The sequence below is a fragment of the Euprymna scolopes genome, chromosome 29, assembly GCF_053919585.1.
Source record: "Euprymna scolopes isolate OS-2025 chromosome 29, ASM5391958v1, whole genome shotgun sequence".
NCBI lineage: Eukaryota > Metazoa > Mollusca > Cephalopoda > Sepiida > Sepiolidae > Euprymna > Euprymna scolopes.
In genome coordinates, this window is record NC_136510.1 from 43112107 (window position 1) to 43134701 (window position 22595).

Below are 22595 nucleotides of genomic sequence, written 5' to 3' on the forward strand. Positions count from 1 at the left end.
AAACCGACACAACCAAATTACACATCTCACCCCAAAAATAATTTTCCCAAGAAAAAGAATAAAAGTTTCCAGTGTGGATATAAAAACTCAAAAGTGGACTCCATCAAAAAATGAAAACTTTCATTTCTATTCACATATAACTTTGGCAATACGACAAACGGTAAAAATCTTCTTGTAGACTGTGGCGCTACAGCACACGTTATCACCAAGGAATCTGATTTTATTAATTTTGATTCAAATTTTAATCTACAGACTCCTTTTGTCAAACTGGCCGATGGTAGTCAAATAAATGATATAATCTTGAAAAGAGGCAATGCTAAAATAACACTAAAAAATAATAAAGGCGAAATTTTTAACTGTATTCTTAAAAATGCTCTTTTCATACCTATATTTAAGTAAAACATATTTTCCATACAGGCAACCAACAAAGAAGCCATGAATATAAAGTTTGGCCATAAGTCAAAATTGATATACCCAAATGGAACTGTATTTGACATTAAAGAAAATGGCTGACTATATTACTTAAAAAGTATAATTCCCTCAAAAACCGCCTGTCACAACTTGGAAACCTGGCATAAAATTCTTGGACACTGCTGATATTAAAAAGTTACCAAATGTAGTCGAAGGCATGAAAATAATATCTTCAGACGATCTCTCAAATTGTGATGTTTGTGCACAGGGAAAAATGGCAGAATATATAAGTAAAATGGCAGACAAAAACGCCACCAAAATTCTCTCAGTTGTGCACTGTGACTTGGCAGGTCCGATAAGTCCAATGGGAAGAGAAAACTTCCGATATTCATTAAATTTTGTTGACGATTATTCAGGTTTAATTATGGTTTATTTCTTAAAAAACAAATCCAACATTATTCTAGCCACTAAGAAATATTTAGCTGACATTCTCCCAGATGGCTTAGTAAAATGTGTTTGTTCAGACAATGGAGCTGAATTTACTAATAAAGACTTTGAATTTTTATTAATTAACCATTGTATTAAACATAAGAAATCAGCCCCTTATTCGTCATTTCAAAATGGCACCGCTGGAAGAGCATGGCGGACCCTTTTTGAAATGGCAAGATGTCTACTTATCTAGTCAAAATTAGCTCAAAGTTTATGGACGTACACTTTAATGGCGGCAGCATATATTAGAAATTGATCTTTCAGTAAAAGATTAAGCAAAACCTTGTATGAAGCTTTTTGCAGTGTAAAACTCAAATTGAACCGAATGCATATATTTGGTTCAAATTGCTATGCATTCATAGAAAATACCCGTAAACTAAATATTAAAAGCGAAAAGGGTATTTTCATAGGTTACGATAAAAGCAGCATGGCTTATTTAATTTCCAAATTTTTTTTTTTTTCACGGTGGTCACCACTTATCAAGGGCCGGAAGCACCTCAGGGATAAGGGTTATTGCAAGTACAGTACGTTAGTGTGGAGATTTGATGAAGTGTTTACTTAAGGGGGCGGTTCATTAGGAATTTGTTAACGTTGGACTTGAAGACATCCAAGTTGTAGTCAGGTGGGAAGCAGGCAGACGGAACAGAGTTCCACAGGCGTGCAGTTCTAAGAAAGAAGTTTTGTTCATGGAATCCACGTTTGGATTTAGGCACAGATAAAGAGTGGGGGAAATTTTTCACAGTAGATTCAGCTAGACGGGTGTTTTTCATGAAAGATTGGCGAGGGGGGACCAGAGATTGGAGTTCAGACGAGCACCTGCCATGGAAATAACGATAAAACAAGGATAGGCTCACAACGTCTCTTCTGTGGGAGCGAGGTTGCAGGGTAGAGAAAAGGGTATCCCCCACTAAGCCACGAAGTCTATTTTGTACTCTGTCAAGGCAGGATAGGCTGTTTTTAGCAGCTCCTGCCCAGATATGGCAGCAGTATTCCATCCTTGGACATACTTGGCTTTTATATAGATAGAGAATTGCATCAGTAGTGAGATATCTTCTGGAGCGGTAGAAGGATCCCACCATTTTTCCAGCGACCTTAGCAACAGACTTGATGTATGTGTTCTATTTCAGATCAGGAGTAAAGGACAAACCTAGAAGCTTGTCAAAACATGGGGCTTCTCCAAGACGAGAGCCATCCATTTCAATTGATGCCAGATGGGGATCAGAGCGTTGATGTAAACATAGGAGTTAATTAAATGTGTTATTGAATTTTAACCATCTAACTTGTTTTATGGCATTTTGCCATAAAAAAAGTTAGATGTGTAAAATTCAATAACACTTAATTTACAAAATGAAGATTTAGTGGACAAAAAAACGTGAGGAAATATTACCTAGTGTTTTTGTTGATCACAACGAAAATATTAATAATGATGACAACTGCAGTAAAATTACTAATGTAAATATTAATCGACATGCTGATATCTGATAAGGAATAAAAAAAAAAAAAAAAAAAAAAATCAGACTTCCTAAAAATTGAAAGTCTACAAGACTATGCAGTAGATTACTGTAACTCATTGAAAAATGCACCAGAAAGTTATATTGAGTCGATTAACTCCGAAAATCACCAAGAATGGAAAAAAAAATATGGAATCCGAATTGGAAGCTTTATCAGAAAATAATATATATGAAATGGAGGCAAAGCCAAAGGAGAAGAATATAATTTCTTCTGGCTGGGTTTTCTAAAAAAAAAAAAAAAAAAAAAAAAAAAAAAAAAAAAATCACAGCTCCTGGCAGTGAAACTTTCAAAGCAAGATTTGTTGCAAAAGGTTTTTTCTAAATTTCTGGGGTCGAATACTTCGCCACATTCTCACCCACAACAAATTTAATGACAATTAAAATTTTATTGCAACTTGCCGCTCAATACAATTGAAAAATACATCATATTAATGTAAAAAATACTTATTTAAATGCTCCAATTAACTATGAAATTTACCCTCCTTCCCCTGAGGGATTTAAGATGAAAAATAAAAATTTTGTATAGAAATTGAATAAGTCACTTTATGGCCTTCAACAAAGCGCTCACTACTGGAATCTAATAAATATGCAATAATTATTTAATAGAACAAAAATTCAGGCAGTTTCCCATAGACACGTGCATATATATACCAAAAATATAGGTAATAAATTGTTGGTTTTCGTTTTTTGGGTTGACTATATATTACTCATCTCAAATTGTGACAAAACTTTAAAAGATGTTAAGAATAAATTAAATAAAAGATTTAAAATAGCCGATTTTGGACAGTTATCATGGTTCCTTGTTATAAAGTTTACTTGCGAAAATGAAACTATAACAATAAACCAATCAATGTACATTGACAAAATCCTGCTAAAGTTTTGAATGCAAAATTCCAAACCACATAACTCCTGTTGAGATTGATATAAATAAAAATACAGAGACTGAAACTAAATTAATAGGCACTCAGAGAAATTATTCAAAGTCTAATCTACTTGATGACCGTCACTAGGCCTGATATATGTTACATTGTAACAAAGCTATGTCAAAATTTATCAAAACCGACAATTAAGGACTTAACTCGTGCAAAACAAGTCCTTCGTTATCTAAAAGGAACCAAGAAAAAATCTTTAGTATTGAAATGTCCACATATCCCCTAAATTTAGAAGGATTTTCAGATTCAGACTGAGGAAACTTTAAGGATAAAAAAAGTATACTGTTTTAGACTAACAAGCTGCGTGTGCGTGGTCCCTCTCTGATGCTGCATGTGAGATGATGCCACAAAAAATAGTAAAGAAATGATGAATGTGAGAAGTGTGAAGGGCCAACATTGCTTTCACATTTTCACCAAGTTTCAGAAAAAAAAAAGTATACCGTTTTAGACTAATAAGATGGGGTAAAAAGTGTCATTCTTTGCAATTTGGGGGCATTTGTGACTCCTTTTGAGCTCCTGGGAATGCCAAATCCCAGTGAAAATGGACAGACGGTGCAGTTTCATGTCTTAAGACATGTATATTTAAATTCAGCACCATGGAAAATCATTATATATACATACATATCAAGTTTTTGAGTAATATGAAAAAAGAGCTCTAAAAAGGCATGTTTTTTTAGCCCTAAAAGTCTCAGAGGGATGCAAACCAGAATTTTGTTAGGGTCACCCATACCGAATTTATATTAAGAACAATGGCCTCCACATTTTGGCCACGTTTCAGGAAAATCTAATGATCAAACGCTATGGGGCAAAAAGTGTCATTTTTGGCCATTTTGGTGCCTTTTTGACCTCTTTTGAGTTCTTTGGGACACTGAACCCCAGTGTACATGGATAACGATGCAGTTTCAGACCTTATACATGTATATTTGAGTTGACCACGGTGAAAAACCACTATATAGCCAGACATATCAAGTTTTTGTTGAGAAATATGAAAAAAGAGCCACAAAAAAGGGGCTTTTTAGTATTAAAAGTCCCTGGGAACGTGAACCAGAATTTTGCCTGGGTCACCCATGTTGGATTTATATTAAGAACAATGGGCTCCACATTTTGGCCAAGTTTCAGAAAAATTTAATGGATAGATCAAAAGTTATGGGAAAAACGTATCATTTTTGGCCATTTTGGGGCATTTTTGACCTCTTTTGAACCCCTGGAGATGCAACAGGACTTTTTGCAAAAAAACAACAAAAAAAAAAATTTTTACTATGCCCATCTATTTAATGAAATACAATTTGTGGCAAAATTTCAGGAAAAACTAATGGATGGTTACCTGGTAATCGTCCAGAATAACCGCGCCACTGAAAACATAGGTCCCTCTCCGATAAATTGGGTGACGAAAAAACAACAGATTGTGACCTTTTCTACCTGTGAAGCTGAGTTTGTTGCACTTTCGCACTCAGGGCAAGAAGCAATTTTTCTAAACACCATTCTAAAGTCTATTTTAAAATTAAATCTAAGTAAAAAAAAACCAGTAGAAATTCATTGTGACAACCAGAGCAGTATTTTATTAACCAATAACTATGATTTATTAAAGTTCAAAGCATATTGATATCAAATACCAGTTCATAAGAAATGTAATCAGTAAATAATTTGTTACTCTTAATTATGTAGAATCTGAAATATAGCCGACATTTTTACTAAACCTGTAACAAAGATAAAATTAAAACATTTTATCGCTCAACTTTTTGGAATTTAATCTTGAATAAATCTATTTTCAGAAACTTAAAATGAGAAGTCAAAACTACAAAAAGAAAAAAAGATTGTAAATTGTCCCGGGTCTGATGATAAACTACAACCAATTTTTCTTGTCTCCCTAACCAAATTAATAAACTAAAAATATCTAATAGAATGTGACATGTCGTGTATAACGCTGAGCAAGCGTTCAACAACTAACCTGTTCTAGTTGGTGTCAGTTTATAAATATGAACTATCTGCTCATATGTAAATTATACTTAATTTGCATATCACTACATCTCCCTATAACGGAGGGGTTTTATGCTGCGAGTACTTCTTGTACTTCTTCTTTTGGCCCCCTGAACATCTTTTATCTCTCTCCTGGAGATCTGGATCTATCACGTCTTTCCCTATGATCAAACTGTTCCTCCTGCATATGCTGATCTTCCTCTTCTGACTTGTCTCTCTCTACTTCTTCCTCCACAGACTCATTCTGCATTAACTCTTTTGTTACGTCAATAGTGGGCAGCTCTGAAGGCATTTCCTGATCCGATTGCTCTCCTTGGGATCTTATTTGGTCAGCATGAGCTAGAACACTATTCCCATTTTCTCTGTTTAATATTGCAGTATTATGTCCTTTCTGCATAATAAATTCTACTGTTTCGGTTTCCATATTCCTATTTTTTTTTGTACCACAATTTTTGATTTGTGGCATAGTCAAAGGGGATCTTAATTGTCTGCCCATTAAGGCAGATGGACTTTCTGGCCTGCCTGCATGCAGAGTTTTTCTATAAATAGTAGTCTTGGTAAGAAAGCATCGATTTTCTCCTTCTGTTGCAAGCATGCTTTTATACCCTTCTTTACCATCTGGACCATCCTTTCTGCTATCCCATTACTTTGAGGGCAGTAGGGAGGAGTTTGCATCCTATTTTTCTTAGCCATTCATGTAAATCAGCATCTGCAAATTCTGGTGTGTTATCAGTCATCAATATTCTTGGTGTCCTGTTTCTCGAAAATATTACTCTTAATATTTGTTTTACGGTGGTACTTTTTTTTTTATCAGGTACTCTTTCCACTTTAGGCCAACCTGAATATGCGTCTACTAATATTAATAATAGTCCTATTCCATTGGCATAGGCATGATCTATGTGTGCTCTGCTCCATGGTTCTACCTCTCAGGGCCACACATGTATTTTCTTTTGGTTGAAATTTCTGAGTTCTGTGCATTTTTTGCATCTTTTTACGTAGCCTTCTACATCTCTTGAGTACCCCGGGCACCATGCTTCCAATTTTAATCTTCTTTGCGTAGCTGCCACTCCACAATGTACGTCATCATGTACACTTTTTATAACCTGTCTCCTCTGTGTTTCTGGGGGAACTATCAACTCTCCATTACATATTACCCTGTTTTCTATAGTCAGTTTATGTTTTATTTCTTTGAATGGTCTTTCAGCTAGTGAACAATTTTCCCATTCTCTTTTATCCTCAACACTATTCTGTTTAATACTGGGTCATTTGTAGTTTCAGTAGCCATTTTATCTACAGATATTACATCGGTTTCTGCAAGGTGCAGAAATGTGTCTTCAAATTCCTCATCCTCTCTATAAAAACCTCAATCTAGATAAGGCATCAATGTGCGATATCGTATCCCTTTAACATACTCAATATCAAAATCGAACGCCATCAGTCTAATCGCCCAACGTAATATTCTGGACATTTTAACTTTCAGTAGTTCTTTTCTTGGATTGCAAATAAATTCCGGTGGTCTGTAATCACTTTTCAACTAGAATTTTTTTCCCATCAAGAACTGTCTTGCTCTATTTGTTGTCCATGCTATCGCTAGTGCCTCCCTTTTTATATTCAAATAATTGTGTTTAGTCGTTAATCTCCCCGATAAGTACATTACGTGATGACTATCTTGTGACAAAATACCAGATACAGAATGCTTACTAGCGTCAGTATTTAGAGTTATGTCCTTCTTAGGGTCAAAAATTTGTACTATTGGCTTTTGCGCCAGAATCTGTTTTAAGTTTTCAAAGGCTTTCTGTTCATGTTCTAACCAAATGAATTCCACATTTTTTTTCTTAACTTCACAAATGGTTCTACCAACTCATTATATTTTGGTAAATTTTTATAGAAAAAATTTACCAAACCTATGAAGGACTCCAACTCTTTATTTTTTGGTGTAGCCACTTTTAGAATTTTCTTTATTATTACTGTGGTGGAAATTGTAGGGTGACTGCAATCACGGAGGTGGGCTGCGTATGCGAACTCAAAACCCGAGCAATAGGAGACAAGTAGGCAACAAATCAGCAGGTTCAATTGAACATTAATTTGCATAAATGAGATAATATAAGGCCAAGAGTTAAGATGTTTGAGAGAGTCGGATGGAACGTGGTTAGAGCGGATAGTGTCGCTGAGAATCCAGTCCAGGTTTTTTTTTTCTGATTAGAAGCTATTTCGGCCTTAAATATGAACGATAGTTATTTTGATGAGAGTACAATTCAAGTAAATTTTGTTTTTGAAGAAAAAGTAGTCGCTGTTAAAAAAAAATCGATGCAATTGAGTCGACTTGTATGCAAAGTGGTTTTTAAATGAGAAATTTAAAAATACATTTCTGTGTCTAGCCGTGTAGCCCCAACTTTTGCTAAGTAGTATCTGTCTTTGTCGGGGAGTAGTGAATGCTAGCTGTGTCTAGCGAGTAGTAAGAGCTAGCTGTGTCTAGCGGAGTAGTGAGAGCTAGCTGTGTCTAGCGGAGTAGTGAGAGCTAGCTGTGTCTAGCGGAGTAGTGAGCGCTAGCTGTGTCTAGCGGAGTAGTGAGCGCTAGCTGTGTCTAGCAGAGTAGTGAGCGCTAGCTGTGTCTAGCAGAGTAGTGAGCGCTAGCTGTGTCTAGCGAGTAATGAGAGCTAGCTGTGTCTAGCGGAGTAGTGAGAGCTAGCTGTGTCTAGCAGAGTAGTGAGCGCTAGCTGTGTCTAGCGAGTAATGAGAGCTAGCTGTGTCTAGCGGAGTAGTGAGAGCTAGCTGTGTCTAGCGGAGTAGTGAGAGCTAGCTGTGTCTAGCGGAGTAGTGAGAACTAGCTGTGTCTAGCGGAGTAGTGAGAACTAGCTGTGTCTAGCGGAGTAGTGACAGCTAGCTGTGTCTAGCGGAGTAGTGACAGCTAGCTGTGTCTAGCGGAGTAATGAGAGCTAGCTGTGTCTAGCGGAGTAGTGAGAGCTAGCTGTGTCTAGCGGAGTAGTGAGCGCAAGCTGTGTCTAGCAGAGTAGTGAGCGCTAGCTGTGTCTAGCGGAGTAGTGAGCGCTAGCTGTGTCTAGCGGAGTAGTGAGCGCAAGCTGTGTCTAGCGGAGTAGTGAGCGCTAGCTGTGTCTAGCGGAGTAGTGAGCGCTAGCTGTGTCTAGCGGAGTAGTGAGCGCTAGCTGTGTCTAGCAGAGTAGTGAGCGCTAGCTGTGTCTAGCAGAGTAGTGAGCGCTAGCTGTGTCTAGCAGAGTAGTGAGCGCAGCTGTGTCTAGCAGAGTAGTGAGCGCTAGCTGTGTCTAGCAGAGTAGTGAGCGCTAGCTGTGTCTAGCAGAGTAGTGAGCGCTAGCTGTGTCTAGCAGAGTAGTGAGAGCTAGCTGTGTCTAGCAGAGTAGTGAGCGCTAGCTGTGTCTAGCAGAGTAGTGAGCGCTAGCTGTGTCTAGCAGAGTAGTGAGAGTTAGCTGTATCTAACGGAGTAGTGAGAGCTAGCTGTGTCTAGCGGAGTAGTGAGAGCTTGCTGTGTCTAGCGGAGTAGTGAGAGCTAGCTGTCTAGCGGAGTAGTGAGAGCTAGCTGTGTCTAGCGGAATAGTGAGAGCTAGCTGTGTCTAGCGGAGTAGTGAGAGCTAGCTGTGTCTAGCGGAGTAGTGAGAGCTAGCTGTGTCTAGCGGAGTGTTGAGCGCTAGCTGTGTCTAGCGGAGTGTTGAGCGCTAGCTGTGTCTAGCGGAGTGTTGAGTGCTAGCTGTGTCTAGCGGAGTGTTGAGTGCTAGCTGTGTCTAGCGGAGTGTTGAGTGCTAGCTGTGTCTAGCGGAGTGTTGAGCGCTAGCTGTGTCTAGCGGAGTGTTGGGTACGTTGTAAGAGGAAGCCATGACAATTTTTATTTAACTGTTCAAATACATATACATACACGTACAAATCTATATACATACAATGTGTTTTTTTTGTTGTTGTTTTTCAAAAAAGTGATTTCTGAAAAAGGAAGCAAAAAAATCACAAAACATTCTGTAGTGATATGCAAATTAAGTATAATTTGCTTATGAGCAGATAGCTCATATTTATAGACTGACACCAACTAGAACAGGTTGGTTGTTGAACGCTTACTTAGTGCTATACACGACATATCAATGGCGTCGACGAAAGGATATTCTCTGGTCTTTGAAGATCTGGAATACGTAGATATTTGGATGCGTTGCTTTGCTGCTAATGCAAGATGCAAAAAGTTGAAAGACAACAAAAATAGAGGAGGGGAAAATGAAATCACCAACTTGTTCATGGCTATCGCTGGTTAGCAATTGAAAACTAGAAGAAATGACTTTCAAAGAAATAAGTCAGGTTATCAAGGAAAAAATGAGGCCGAAGAAAAAACTGGTGATTGCAGAAAGAACCAAGTTTATGGCAATGAAGCAGGAAGTGGATGAATCGATAGTAAAATATTTACACCGGTTAAAAAGTGTGAGTAAATACTGTGAATACGAAAAACTAAGAATAGAACAGACAACAGAAGAAGAGTTAATCCAAGATTAATTGAAGTTATGCATAATTCTGCCCATAGATATAAGCTAATAGAACAGTTACAACTTACAAACATGCCCTTGAATATGTGTCTAGATTTTATACAACAGCAGGAATTAATACATACCTACAACCAAAATAAAAATAACTCCTACAAAGAAAAATGGCTGAAACATATACGGTAAAAACGAAAAGAAAAAATTGTATATACTGTGGAAAAATTAATGAAATGAAGAAAGAAAAATGCTCAGTGTTTTAAAAGAAATTTTGGCAGCCAAATTCTCGCTCAAAAACTGAGTAAGAAGCTTTCTGCATGTCTAAATACCCTTTTATGTAAAATTTCAAATGTTTAGACTCAAAATTGGCTGAATAGTTTGCTAGAGACCGCAATGGTCAAATCTTTTGAACTTTGACCTTTTGGCAGCCAAATTTGCGGCCAAAAACCGATTAAAAAGCTTGCCTTGTGTCGAATACACTTTATGTAAAATTTCAACTGTCCAAATAACCTACATTTAAATTTTCAAGTGTTTAGACCCAAAATAGGTGGAGGAGTTTGGTAGAGCTTTCAAAGGTCAAATTTTTTAACTTTCGCCCTTTGACAGCCAAATTTCTGGTCGAAAACGGATTAAAAAGATTTCCCCAAATCTCAATACCCCTTATGTCAAATCTCGAGTCTGTAGACTGAAAATTGACAAAGTAGTTTGGTAAGGAAATGTACACACACAGACAGACAATTTCACTTTTATAGATATGACACTTTATGTAAGATTTCAAATGTTTAGACCAAAAATTGTCTGAGTAATTTTGTAGAGACCGCACAGATAATTTTTTTTTTTTTTAATTTTGATTTCCAATTTTGACCCCTTAACATTTATTATTTTGGTTTCAAATAAAATAAAAAAGTTTCACCCATGTCCAAGTTACCTACATCTAAAATTTCAAGTGTTTAGATCCAAAATTGTCGGAGAAATTTGGTAGATTCTGCAAAGGTCAACTCTTTCAACTTTGATCTTTTGGTAGCCAAATTTTCACCCCAAAACTGATTAAAAAGCTTGCCGTGTGTCTGAATACCTGTTATGTATAAATTTCAAATGTTTAGACACAAATTTGGCTGAATAGTTTGCTAGACACCGCAAAGATCAAATCTTTTGAACTTTGACCCCTTGGCACCTCAAATTTTCGACCCAAACCAATTAAAAAGCTTGCTCTATCTCTGAATACGCTTTATGTAAAATTTGAAATGTTTAGATCAGAAATCGGCTGAGTAATTTGGTAGAAACCGCAGAGGTCAATTTTTTTTAAACTTAGACCCCAATTTTGACTACTTAACATTTATTTTTTGGAGCTCAAATCAAATTAAAAAGTTTGATCCATGTTGAAGTAACCTACATTTAAAATTCTCAAATCTTTATACCTCTTATGTCAAATCTCGAGTCTCTAGACTGAAAATTGACAGAGTTATTTGGTAGCGAAATGAACACACACACAGACATTTTCACTTGTATAGATTATATATGTCTGCAGATGTGTTTCCACAAATTTCAGATTTCATAAAGTGGCTCAAAATTATACAATAGATTTAATTTTTTTTTCTGTTTTTCAGAAACATATTTTACTTTTAACTTAGGAAAAGGAAAACGTTAAAGGAAGACATCAATTTAGGGCCAATTCCCACCTCTAGATCCACTGGGCTCCACTCCAGAGTCTCAATGGAATGAGTAAAAAAATACTGGTCAGAGTTTGGCATGGGATATTCAGACCTGTACATAATTTCGTAACATCTGTTACAGTTTGGGCATGTCTTTGATTCACTATCAACTCATGACTCTTTCTCATCCTTTCTCGTATATAAGCAGGTGTGAATTACTCTCTTCTCTTTTGCATCTCTTTCAACTCTTCCCTTCATTCTCTCTTTAATATGTCTGCTGTTCTTTTATTTTTTCTCTTTCTTTATCTTTTTGTCTCTTTTTTTTCTTTTTTTTTAAACTAAAGCATAGCATGGAAGCAATACATGAACAATAGATGCACACATTAATATATAGATTGTTTAACAAAGTGGTTCAAGTGGGATGATTCAGCTGTCAGCTGTGCATTATTACTACTTATTTTATACTAGCCAGGGTGCCCGGTGTTGCCCGAGTGTTTGTAGCTGGGTGTTGAGCAAAAAAAAAAAAAAAAAAAAAAAAATTGTAGTAGGCAGGCAGGCTTGAACCTGTGATGGATGCGAAGGTAGAAAAAAATGTGGAGGTGCATGTAAGGGTGCTGGTTGAGAAAAAAAAAGGAAAATTGTGAGCACAAAAAAAAAAAAAATGTGATGGTAGGCGAAGGAGGAAAAGAAGGTGAAAAAAAACAAAAAAAAACAAACAAAAAAAAAAACTTGCGTGTTAGTTGTTGCGCCCATTGCCAAACCGGAAGTGACATAGGTTCAAATTAAGGCTAGACAATCGAAAAGAAGCGATAACTTTTGAAAATATCAGTGAAAAATGCGACCCCTTCCTGTAGAAAAGTGTCCAGTTGAGGGTGAAGGAATTAATATTTTGGGCCAATTTTTCGCTATTTGTCATCCGAAGGATCGAACTTCGAAATGATACTGATCTCGTGAAAATCCGTCGCCTCTGTTGAAAGTTTTAGGCATACATACATACATACATACATACATACATTTAAACAGACAGGTGAGATTTATATTATAGATTTACAAGGGTTTGTGTTGAGAGTGAAGCAGTCGCATTTGTCAGTGATTTTTCCAAGTGGTGACAAGAAATAATAAAACGCTTATCTTTTGCCAATTGTATTTCTTTCAATCTTCCAAAGCTCATTACTGAGTGAAAAATATATTTTCAACCTTTATTTTCTATTTTAATAAAACGAGCAAAGTAAAATTTTACAGTTTATGGCTTGTATTGTAAAATTATTTAATCAAATAGGTTTAACAGAACAATATACTTTTTTTTAACGAAGGCTGTTTTAAAAAAAACATCTGTAGCAATTTTAGTGTTTATACCTTCAAGTCAGCATAAAATTCGATGCATACTTATACATACAGAAATATCTTTATGATGTACATACTTATCATGAAACAATGATGCAATTTTCCAAAAATCACATGGGTTTGGCTCGTAACATTTTTATTTTGCTAGTAAACGAAAATACTTAGCTGTCAAAGGTCAACTAAATATAAATTTGTCTCTAGAGCCCTGATTTATGAAATTAATAAATTTCGACTAATTTTTTTAAAAAGGCTTCACACTTATTGAGTCATGTAAACAAGTAGACAATTACTTGGCCTTCGGGACAAGATCAAAGTGTAGTATCTTTTCCGACAGATACTGCAAGCAAAGACCCTATGTGGGGGCGACCCCACAGATAAGACCTTGGTCAATGTAGGGGCAACCCTTCATACCAATTGTCACTATCCAGCTCCCCTACTCCCCGGGGAGTTGGTCCCTATTTCCCCTTCACTCCTCACATTAAAAATCGGCCTTGTGCCTAATTTGCTCGGTGGGGGAGCAAATAAATACCCTGTTCTTCAGATGCTGCACTTCAATTTCTTGTTCTCTGTCAGTGGAGGAGAAATTCTTCACGACTGAGACAATTTTTATTTTTGTTCCTTTTCTCCATATTAAAAAACTACCCTGGTGTCTAACTCTGTCCTGTGGGGAGGCATTGTAAATAGGAACAAGTAGACAATAATTGTTGAAGGAGCGGCGCCGGGGGGGGGGGGCTTAAGTTAAAAAAAGACAATAGCAAAAAAAAGAAAAGAAAAGAAAAGAAAAGAAAAAAAAACTATAAAAGGAGAAAAAAAGTAAAGATTAAAAAAAAAGAAAAAGCTAAACTGAAAAGGGGAAAAGAAAGGGCAAAAATGAAAAGAAGAAAAAATTTAAAAAAGTTAAATAAAAAGGAAAAAGAACAAAATGAAAAGGTAAAACCGAGAAAAAAGAAAAAAAGGAAAGAAGGAAAAGTAAAAGGAATAAAAGGAAAAGGGAGAAAAACGAAAAGAAAAAGGCTACTAATGTACTTACTGATCCACGCTATTTTTTTAAAATAGTATTTTCAAGTTTAAAGTTTTATGATATCTGTTTTTATTAAATTGTAAGGTTAAAGTTTTTTTATTTTTTTTTTATTTTTTATTATTCAATTTTCACCCCAAACAAGGCACAGTGCCACTTTGAAGCAGGGGGCTACTATTAGGGACTTAATTAGCGGGGTCATTATGAAGGGAGATGAGTAGAAAGATGTTTGTTAACATTACACTTGAACTTCTGCATATCATTGCAGTTGGGAAAGCAGAATCCCGGAAGGGAGTTCCAAAGACCCGCAGTTCTGGGGAAGAAACTATTGGAGTAAAAGGCTTTCTTGCACCTAGGGATCTCTACTGTAAAGGGATGAGACTTAGTAGCTTGTCGGGTTTGTCGGGGGTAGTTACGTCGAGGAGGTACAAGTGTTTGCAGTTCGTCAGAGCATTCACCATTAAAGTATTTGTAGAACAGGCAGAGGGATGCAACGTCTCGTCGATGGGACAGAGGTTGAAGCCTAGATGACAGTTCAGGACCTATCAGGTTGGCGACTCTCTTTTGAACCCTGTCTAGGCGCGAGAGACAAGCAGCAGATGCACCAGCCCAGATGTGACAACAGTACTCCATACATGGGCGAATGGTTGCCTTATAGAGGTATAGGATACTGTCAGGCGTAAGTAGTTTTCTAGCACGGTAGAGAGAGCCAACCTTCCTTGCAGCAGCCTTGGCAATGCTCTCAATGTATCTATTTCAGTTCATATTCCCTGTAAACGTTAGGCCGAGGAGTTTAAAAGAAGTACTTTCAGGCAATGTGTTCTTGGCCATTGCTATTGGTGGTAGAGAAGGTTTCTTGTAGTTATTGAAGGAAACAAGCTTAGTCTTAGCAGCATTGAATGTGATCAACCATTTTTGTCCCCATTCCACTACGGATTGGAGGTCATCCGCTAGTGTTTCTGCCATTTCCTTGGATATGTGTTCATTTGTTTTCCCCTCATATCTGTTATAGAGAGTGGTGTCATCGGCAAATATACCCATCTCCGAAACAATTTTATCAGGGAGGTCGTGTATGAATATCAGGAATAATAGAGGTCCAAGGATAGACCCCTGAGGTACTCCCGCATTTATATCATATTGTTTGGATGTACGACCGTCGAGGACAACTTTGATTTTTCTATTACTTAAGAAGGATTTAATTACATTATGAATTCTTCCAGTGATTCCATATGATCTAATTTTCCTTAAAAGACCATCATGCCATACCCTGTCAAAAGCCTTAGATATATCAAGGGCCACCGCTCTACCCTCCCCTGTTTTATCCAATGAACGGTATATATGTTCAGAAACTACAGTTAAGATATCTGCTGTTGAACGGTACAGAATAGGTACAAAACACCTTCCCCATATTAAGAATGGCTTTCAAAATAATAACGTTATTATTTCAGCACAAATCAATAAGTGCACTAGTACAAGAAATTAAAAAGAAAAGAAAAATGAAAAACAAATGAAGGAAAAAAAGAAGGAAAAAAAGAAGGAAAAGGAAAAAAAGGGGGGGCATGTCTTACCTCCTGGTTTGATTGGAATTTCATTCTTGTAAAATTCCAAAATCCGGTGTTCTGTTTGTTTAGTTTTTCGAATGTCCTGTGAAAACAAAAGGAAAAAAGAAACGAAAATTATAATCGAATTCTGATTCTATCATTTCAATGCAACCATAGAATAATTTTGCAGGCTTTATTGTTTAAAACTCTGCTGTTTTTTGGGGGGAAATTATTCCCAACTAGTATTTAGGTATATATGTACTTTAGTATAAATATCTAAATTCGTTCAGACGTATCACAAACAAAATAAATAAATAAATGAAATGTGTGTGTGTGTGTGTGTGTGTGTATATATATAAAAGCGAAAATATGTGTATGTATGTATGTTCGCTTTTTGTGTATGTCCGAGAAAGGCTATTTTCCGAGAAGCGATCAGTCGACTCACTTCTTAAAACTTTTTAAATCACGTCTAAATGATAATATCGAGTTAACAACGGGGGTCGCCTGTCTATTTAATTTGCTCGACTTTGAAAAGATAAATATTCAACATTTTTCGATCGCCGCATGTGCATTAAGCTTTTTTGTATAATAAATGTGAAACTAATTCTGACATCATTTTCCGGTCGCAATTGCCGGAAACGTCCGAAAGCAATCAGCTTTGATCAATGTGGAGTTTCTCCTTATATCAGACAATTGCTTTTCTATTTAGACAATCCCCTTTTTATGGGGAGATGGTTTTCCCCACAACATCTTAGGGAAAAAAAAAAAAAAAAAAATACTGCCTCACAGTCAAAGCAGACCTCATTAAGTACGGGCACCTGGCAAGTTTTATGTTTCCGTTACTATTTCGTGGTGGTCCAGTGGTTAACATCGCCCATTTTTTTTTCACACTTCAATTTCCAACTTCGACTCAAGGGTTCGGGTTCGATCCTTCATGCTTACCTACCAAAACTTTTTTTTATTTTAACCCCACCTCCCGACACAAACACCCCGGTGTTTTGATTTACCTAAAACCACACACACCTCCAAACCCCCGGGCAATGCCGGGTACCCCCCACTAGCATATCTATATATATAAAAATGTAAATGTTGGTTCGTTCGGAATACATTGTCTAAAAAACCACTGGACGGATGGCTTCCACGTTTTGATATAATATGCTTACTATATCCATGTGTGTTTTTATATATTTCTTTTTAATTATAACATTATACTTAATTTTTCTATGATAAATAGGTGGATTTCTTTGTACGGAGAGGCCATTTTTTTTATTTAGGGACAATTATTTATTACCGCTTCCTGTCACGTGACCAGTGTTACAATTTAGCGGTTTTCCTGCTATATCTGGAGATTTCGTTTACAATCTAGCGAGAAATTCTAGAAAATCTGGAGGTATTTGGCACCCACACACCCGCATTAGATTATTAAAAAATAAACAAAAGCGCTTGAAAATATTCAATGTAAGTAAAAAAAAGTAGCATTTATTGCCTTTGGTAACAATTATTTATTGATTATTTGTTTTGTTTTTCACCTTTTTTTCGACTAACCATTCTTAAATCTCACTATAAAATCGATTTTTCCAAGTACATTTTAGGTGGGTGGGGGGGATTCCAACCTCCGAAGTTTGGGTTTGTATTACTGTACACATAGATTCGAAAAAGTTGTCAAAAAACAAATATATAACAAATAAATGTTATCAAAGGCAAGATAAGTTACTTTTCTGCCAAACTGGATATATTTTTCGTGTTTTTATTCAATGTAACATATTTATTCAGCTCGAAAAACATACAATGTTTACCGATGTATTCGAAAATTCAAGATGGCGTCTCACACCCTCTTTAACACCGTAAGTTTGGAAAAAGGTGTTATAAAAAAAAAACTATACAAAATACTATTAAAAACCCGCCGAATATATGTCAACCTATGTCAGAGTAACATGTATTGAGCGAGTTTTTAACAGTATTTTATCCGTCTTTTTATTTATAACATCTTTTTCCAAACTTACCGTGTTAAAGAGAGAATCAGACTCCATCTTGAATGTTCCAATACATCGGTAAACACTGTATGGTTTTCGAGCTGAATGAACATGTTACATTGAATAAAAACACGAAAAATATATCCAGTTAGGTAGAAAAGTAACTTATCTTGCCTTTGATAACATTTATTTGTTATATATTTGTTTTTTGACAACTTTTTCGAATCTATGTGTACAGTAATACAAACCCGGTTTAATTACATGATTATTGATAATGTAACCATGTGATTGAACTTTAATTTAAATTAACCACACGTGGTCACAAAATGAATGCCGACGCTCAAAGTGTATACACATTTTGACTCCTCCCTTTACTTAAAAATTCACCAAAAATCAGGAAATTAACGAATTTTAATGAAAATTGCAGTATTTTTCAAATAATGATCACAGAATATAATGAACTAATTATTTTTACTTAACTCTTAGTGAAAATGTTTTATTTTGTTTAAACAAAAAATACCTTTACTAAAGTTATGGTTTTCAGTAGTAAATAAAAAACGCAAGAATTTATTTTTGCTTTTTTTAAAGCATCGTAATTTGTAACAATAAAAAATAATTTTTACAGTAACATTACGAAAAAAGCCCCTAAAGTCCGTATTAATGTATTCGATATAACTCGAAGAAAAATGAATTATCGTATACTATTCAGGAAATTAAAGATTCAATTAGATTCCTATTTCAGTCACCTAAATTATTTAGGGTGAAATGAGTTTAGGAATTTATAGCCAAACCTAAATATTTTTTTTTTTGGTAAATATCCAGATACGCTACTACAGAACACCGACCACTCTAATTGCCTCCCAACATCACATCCGCCCCCCCCGCTCGCCCCCCCAATGTACAGAGTAAAATTTTCGGAAAATGTTAAATGGTGTTCTAATTGGTAAATGTCGGTGCGTTACTTACGGAAAATTTGAAAATTCGATGTTCCAGGTAAAAAAAAAAAAAAACAGATAAATTACCCCCCCTACTCCAACTTGGTGTGCTTTCCTTTTCTTATTTTATTTCTTTTTCAGCTAATTTTAAATTTTCCACCCAAAAAGCGCTATAATGTATTTTTGAAAATTAGAAAATTCTATGTCCTGGAAAAAAAAATCCCCTCCCCCAACGTAGTTTGCTTGGTGACGCCGTCGTTTATGCTACAGCGTGCATGCGCGTAGCATAAACGGAAGCTGCAAAATGGTGGAAAGAAGTTCGTGGGTTCAGGGGTAAATACCATGCAAACGGTAAATTTGCCCCAAGTTTGACTATCAGATTCGTTGTCAGCGACCTCAATTACCTATAAAAAAACAAATTAGAGTGGTCGGTGTTCTGTAGTAGCATATCTGGATATTTACCCTTTTTTTTTTTTCTTGCTTAAAAAAAATAGCATTAATACAGTAAGTTAGGTAAACTGACTTTTTCGTTTAAAAATGGAATTATTTCCCTTTCGTTATTAACTTTTTTTAAAAAATTTTTTTTTTTAATAAATATTTTGTGTTTTATATACATAAAGTATAATTGTTGAATGTTACTGCTTTGATTATATTCGTTTTGGGGGAGCACAATTAAAAAATTAAGAAAGATTAAAATGAAGCGAAATTTAAGTTTCCGTTCCATTTTTACAACAACCGTAAAACAGTGCATACTCAGCAAGTTTTATCGTAATTTATAAGCATATTGAAACACTAAATCAACATGTTATTTATTTTTTGTATAATTAATGATGGAAGTATTTTTCTGTTTATTTTCTTAACATCTGTTAAAAAAAAAAATAATTTGTACATTCTCTTGAAAAAAAAAGTCAAACTTTTCTCTACTTTCACATGTGTTCCATTTTAACAAACTGAGCCACAGCAACGCGTGGCCGGGTACAGCTAGTATATATATATATATATATATATATATATAAAGTGAAAATGTCTGTGTATATTTCCCTACCGAATAACTGTCAATTTTCAGTCTACAGACTCGAAATTTGACATACGGGGTATTGAGATTTGGGAAAATCTTTTTAATCAAGTTTTGGCCAGAAATTTGGCTATTAAGGGGCCAAAGTTCAACAATTTGATCTTTGAAAACTCTACCAAATTCCTCCGCCAATTTTGGGTCTAAACACTTGAAATTTTAGATATAGGTTACTTGGGCATGGATCTGATTTTATAATTTGATTTGAGCCCAAAACAATAAATGCTAAGGGGTCATAATTGGGGTCAAAGTTTTAAAAAAATTGTCCTCTGCTGTCTCTACGAAATTACTGGTCTAAACATTTGAAATTTTACATAAAGTGTATTCAGACATAGAGCAAGCTTTTTAATCGGATTTTGGCCAAAAATTTGACTGCTAAGGGGTCAAAGTTCAGAGGATTTGACCTTTGCGGTTTGTAGCAAATTATTCAGCCAATTTTAAGTCTAAACATTTGAAATTTTACATAAAGAATATTCAGACATACAGCAAGCTTTTTAATCATTTTTTCGGTGAAAATTTCGCTGCCAAGAGGTCAAAGTTGAAAAAGTTGACCTTTGCAGACTATGAAACTCCTCCGCCAATTTTGAGTCTAAACACTTGAAATTTTAGATGTAGGTAATTTGGACATGGGTCAAAAATTTTAATTCAATTTGAGTCCAAAACAATAAAAGTTAAGGGGTCCAAATTGGGGTCAAAGTTTAAAAGATTTTGACGTCCGCAGTCTTTACCAACTTTTCTCCATGGTAGTTAAGGAAGCCTATTATATAGAAAGGCACTACCGTACATATTCACACTTTTTAATATATACATATACACATAAAGTTATGAACAGTACATAGGGCCAGAGCAAAGCCAGGCGGAACTGCTAGTATATCTATAGAAGTGAAAATGTGTGTGTGCATGTACATTTCCCTACCAAATCATCATCCAAATTTTCAGTCTACATACTCGAGATTTGACATAAGGAGTATTGAGATTTGGGAAAATCTTTTTAATCAGTTTTCGGTGAGAAATTTGGCTGTCAAGGGGTCAAAGTTCGATCGAAACTCTAACAAACTTTGAAAACTCTAACAAATTCCTCCGCCAATTTTGAGTCTAAATACTTGAAATTTTAAATGTAGCTTAATTGAACATGGATCAAACTTTTTAATTTGATTTGAGCCTCAAAAAATAAATGTTAAGAGATCAAAATTGGGGTCAAAGTTAAAAAATTTTTTACCAAATTACTCAGCCGATTTCTGATCTAAACATTTCAAATTTTACATAAAGGGTATTCAGAAGCTTTTTAATCGGTTGGGATCGAAAATTTGAGCTGCAAAGAGGTCAAAATTCCAAAGATTTGACCTTTGCTGTCTCTAGCAAACTACTCAGCCAATTTTGATCTAAACATTTGAAATTTATACATAATGAGTATTCAGACATGCGGCAAGCATTTTAATCAGTTTTGGGGAAAAAATTGGCTGCCAAAAGGTCAAAGTTGAAAGAGTTGACCTTTGCGGAATCTACCAAATTTCTCCAATTTTTGGTCTAAACACTTGAAATTTTAGATGTAGGTAACTTGGATATGGATAAAACTTTGTATTTTGATTTGAGACCACAATAATAAATGTTAAGGGGTCAAAATTGGGGTCAAAGTTTAAAAAATTGACCTCTGCGGTCTCTACAAAATTACTCAGACAAATTTTGGTCTAAACATTTGAAATCTTACATAAAGTATATTCACACATAGGGCAAGTTATGAACAGTACATAAGGCCCGAGCAAAGCCGGACCGAACTGCTAGTATATATATATATATATAACAAATAAAGGGCATATCTATAAACAAATAAATGACGTATATATATACATATGTATATATCTAAACAAATAAATTACATATATATATATCTAAACAAATAAATGACATATATATATATATATATCTAAACAAATAAATGACATATATATATATATATAAACAAATAAATGACATATATATGTAAACAAATAAATGACATATATAAACAAATAAATGACATATATAAACAAATAAATGACATATATATATAAACAAATAAATGACATATATATATAAACAAATAAATGACATATATATATAAACAAATAAATGACATATATATAAACAAATAAATGACATATATATATAAACAAATAAATGACATATATATATATAAACAAATAAATGACATATATATATATAAACAAATAAATGACATATATATATATGTGTAAACTTTATTGTTTAAAACTCTGATGTTTATTTTTGTTGTTGTTTCTGTAGATGAGTATATAATGCCAAAAGAATAACTATTACAAGTGATTTACAAGGCTAGTTCCAAAAGTAATGTCTCCTATTCATTTTTATTCTACTCAAATGGATCAAACGGAATTGCAAATTGCATTTTTATGATGACTGAACATGCATTCATGACCTGAAAGTTTCATCTCTCTGTTGCAAATGTTGATGGTGTGAGACTCTAAGAAAGCAACCGTTGTGTCAAAAAGCAGAGATACATCATTGAATTCCTCCATGCAGAATAAATTCAACTGATCAACATTCACTGCTGCCTGTTGAACGTTTACGAATTATTTTGTAAAGTCATCGCCTTTTTTCGATTGACTAGCCTTAATTTAAATCTTCGCCACTTCCAGTTTAGTGATGGACGCAACAGCAAAGATGTCACTTTTTTTTTTCACATTCTTTTCCTTCTTCACGGTATGGGTTCGAGCCTGCCTGCTATACTACCACTTTTTTCTTTTACTTTTTGCTCACCCCCCCCCCCAAACATCCGGGCAATGCCGGGCACCCAGGCTAGTCTAATATATAAAAGGCAAAATGTGTGTGTGTGTTTGTATGTCTGCCAAAATCTTTTTTCAAGCACATCGGACCAGGTCGAGACCGATACCATCTGAAAGAGTGATGTCTCGCTCGAATAATATATGGGAATTAGAAAAAAACACTCAATTATTTTGTATAGAAATAAGCATTTATAATAAGGGAAGGTCGGAAAAATCCTTCGACAAGTATGTCAGGCATTCTTTCTTGAATTGGTTTAAATAAAAAAAAAAATGATGTTCAATGTCATTTCACTGACAGTGTCATGGGGCAGTAGGTAACGAGGTCGCATCGTAAGCTTTTAGTTTTCATGTTCAAGCCCATGTAACAGTGGTCTAATTTTTTTTTTAAAACAGGGTTTTGTTTTAAGTTTTAACATTTAAACAGGGTGAAAAGCTTTTTATTTGCCATAAAA

General features: G+C 35.1%; 1 protein-coding gene across 2 annotated transcripts in view; it reads right to left on the bottom strand.

Moving 5' to 3' along the window:
• The window catches only part of LOC145252619 (opioid growth factor receptor-like protein 1), a 163260-nt gene that overhangs the window by 46629 nt on the left and 94036 nt on the right, over positions 1 to 22595 (bottom strand). For both annotated transcript variants that reach the window (XM_080112337.1, XM_080112336.1), the window contains one exon: positions 15390 to 15465. In XM_080112337.1, the coding sequence (XP_079968463.1) occupies positions 15390 to 15465 (76 nt within the window). The remainder of the gene's footprint in view (positions 1 to 15389; positions 15466 to 22595) is intronic.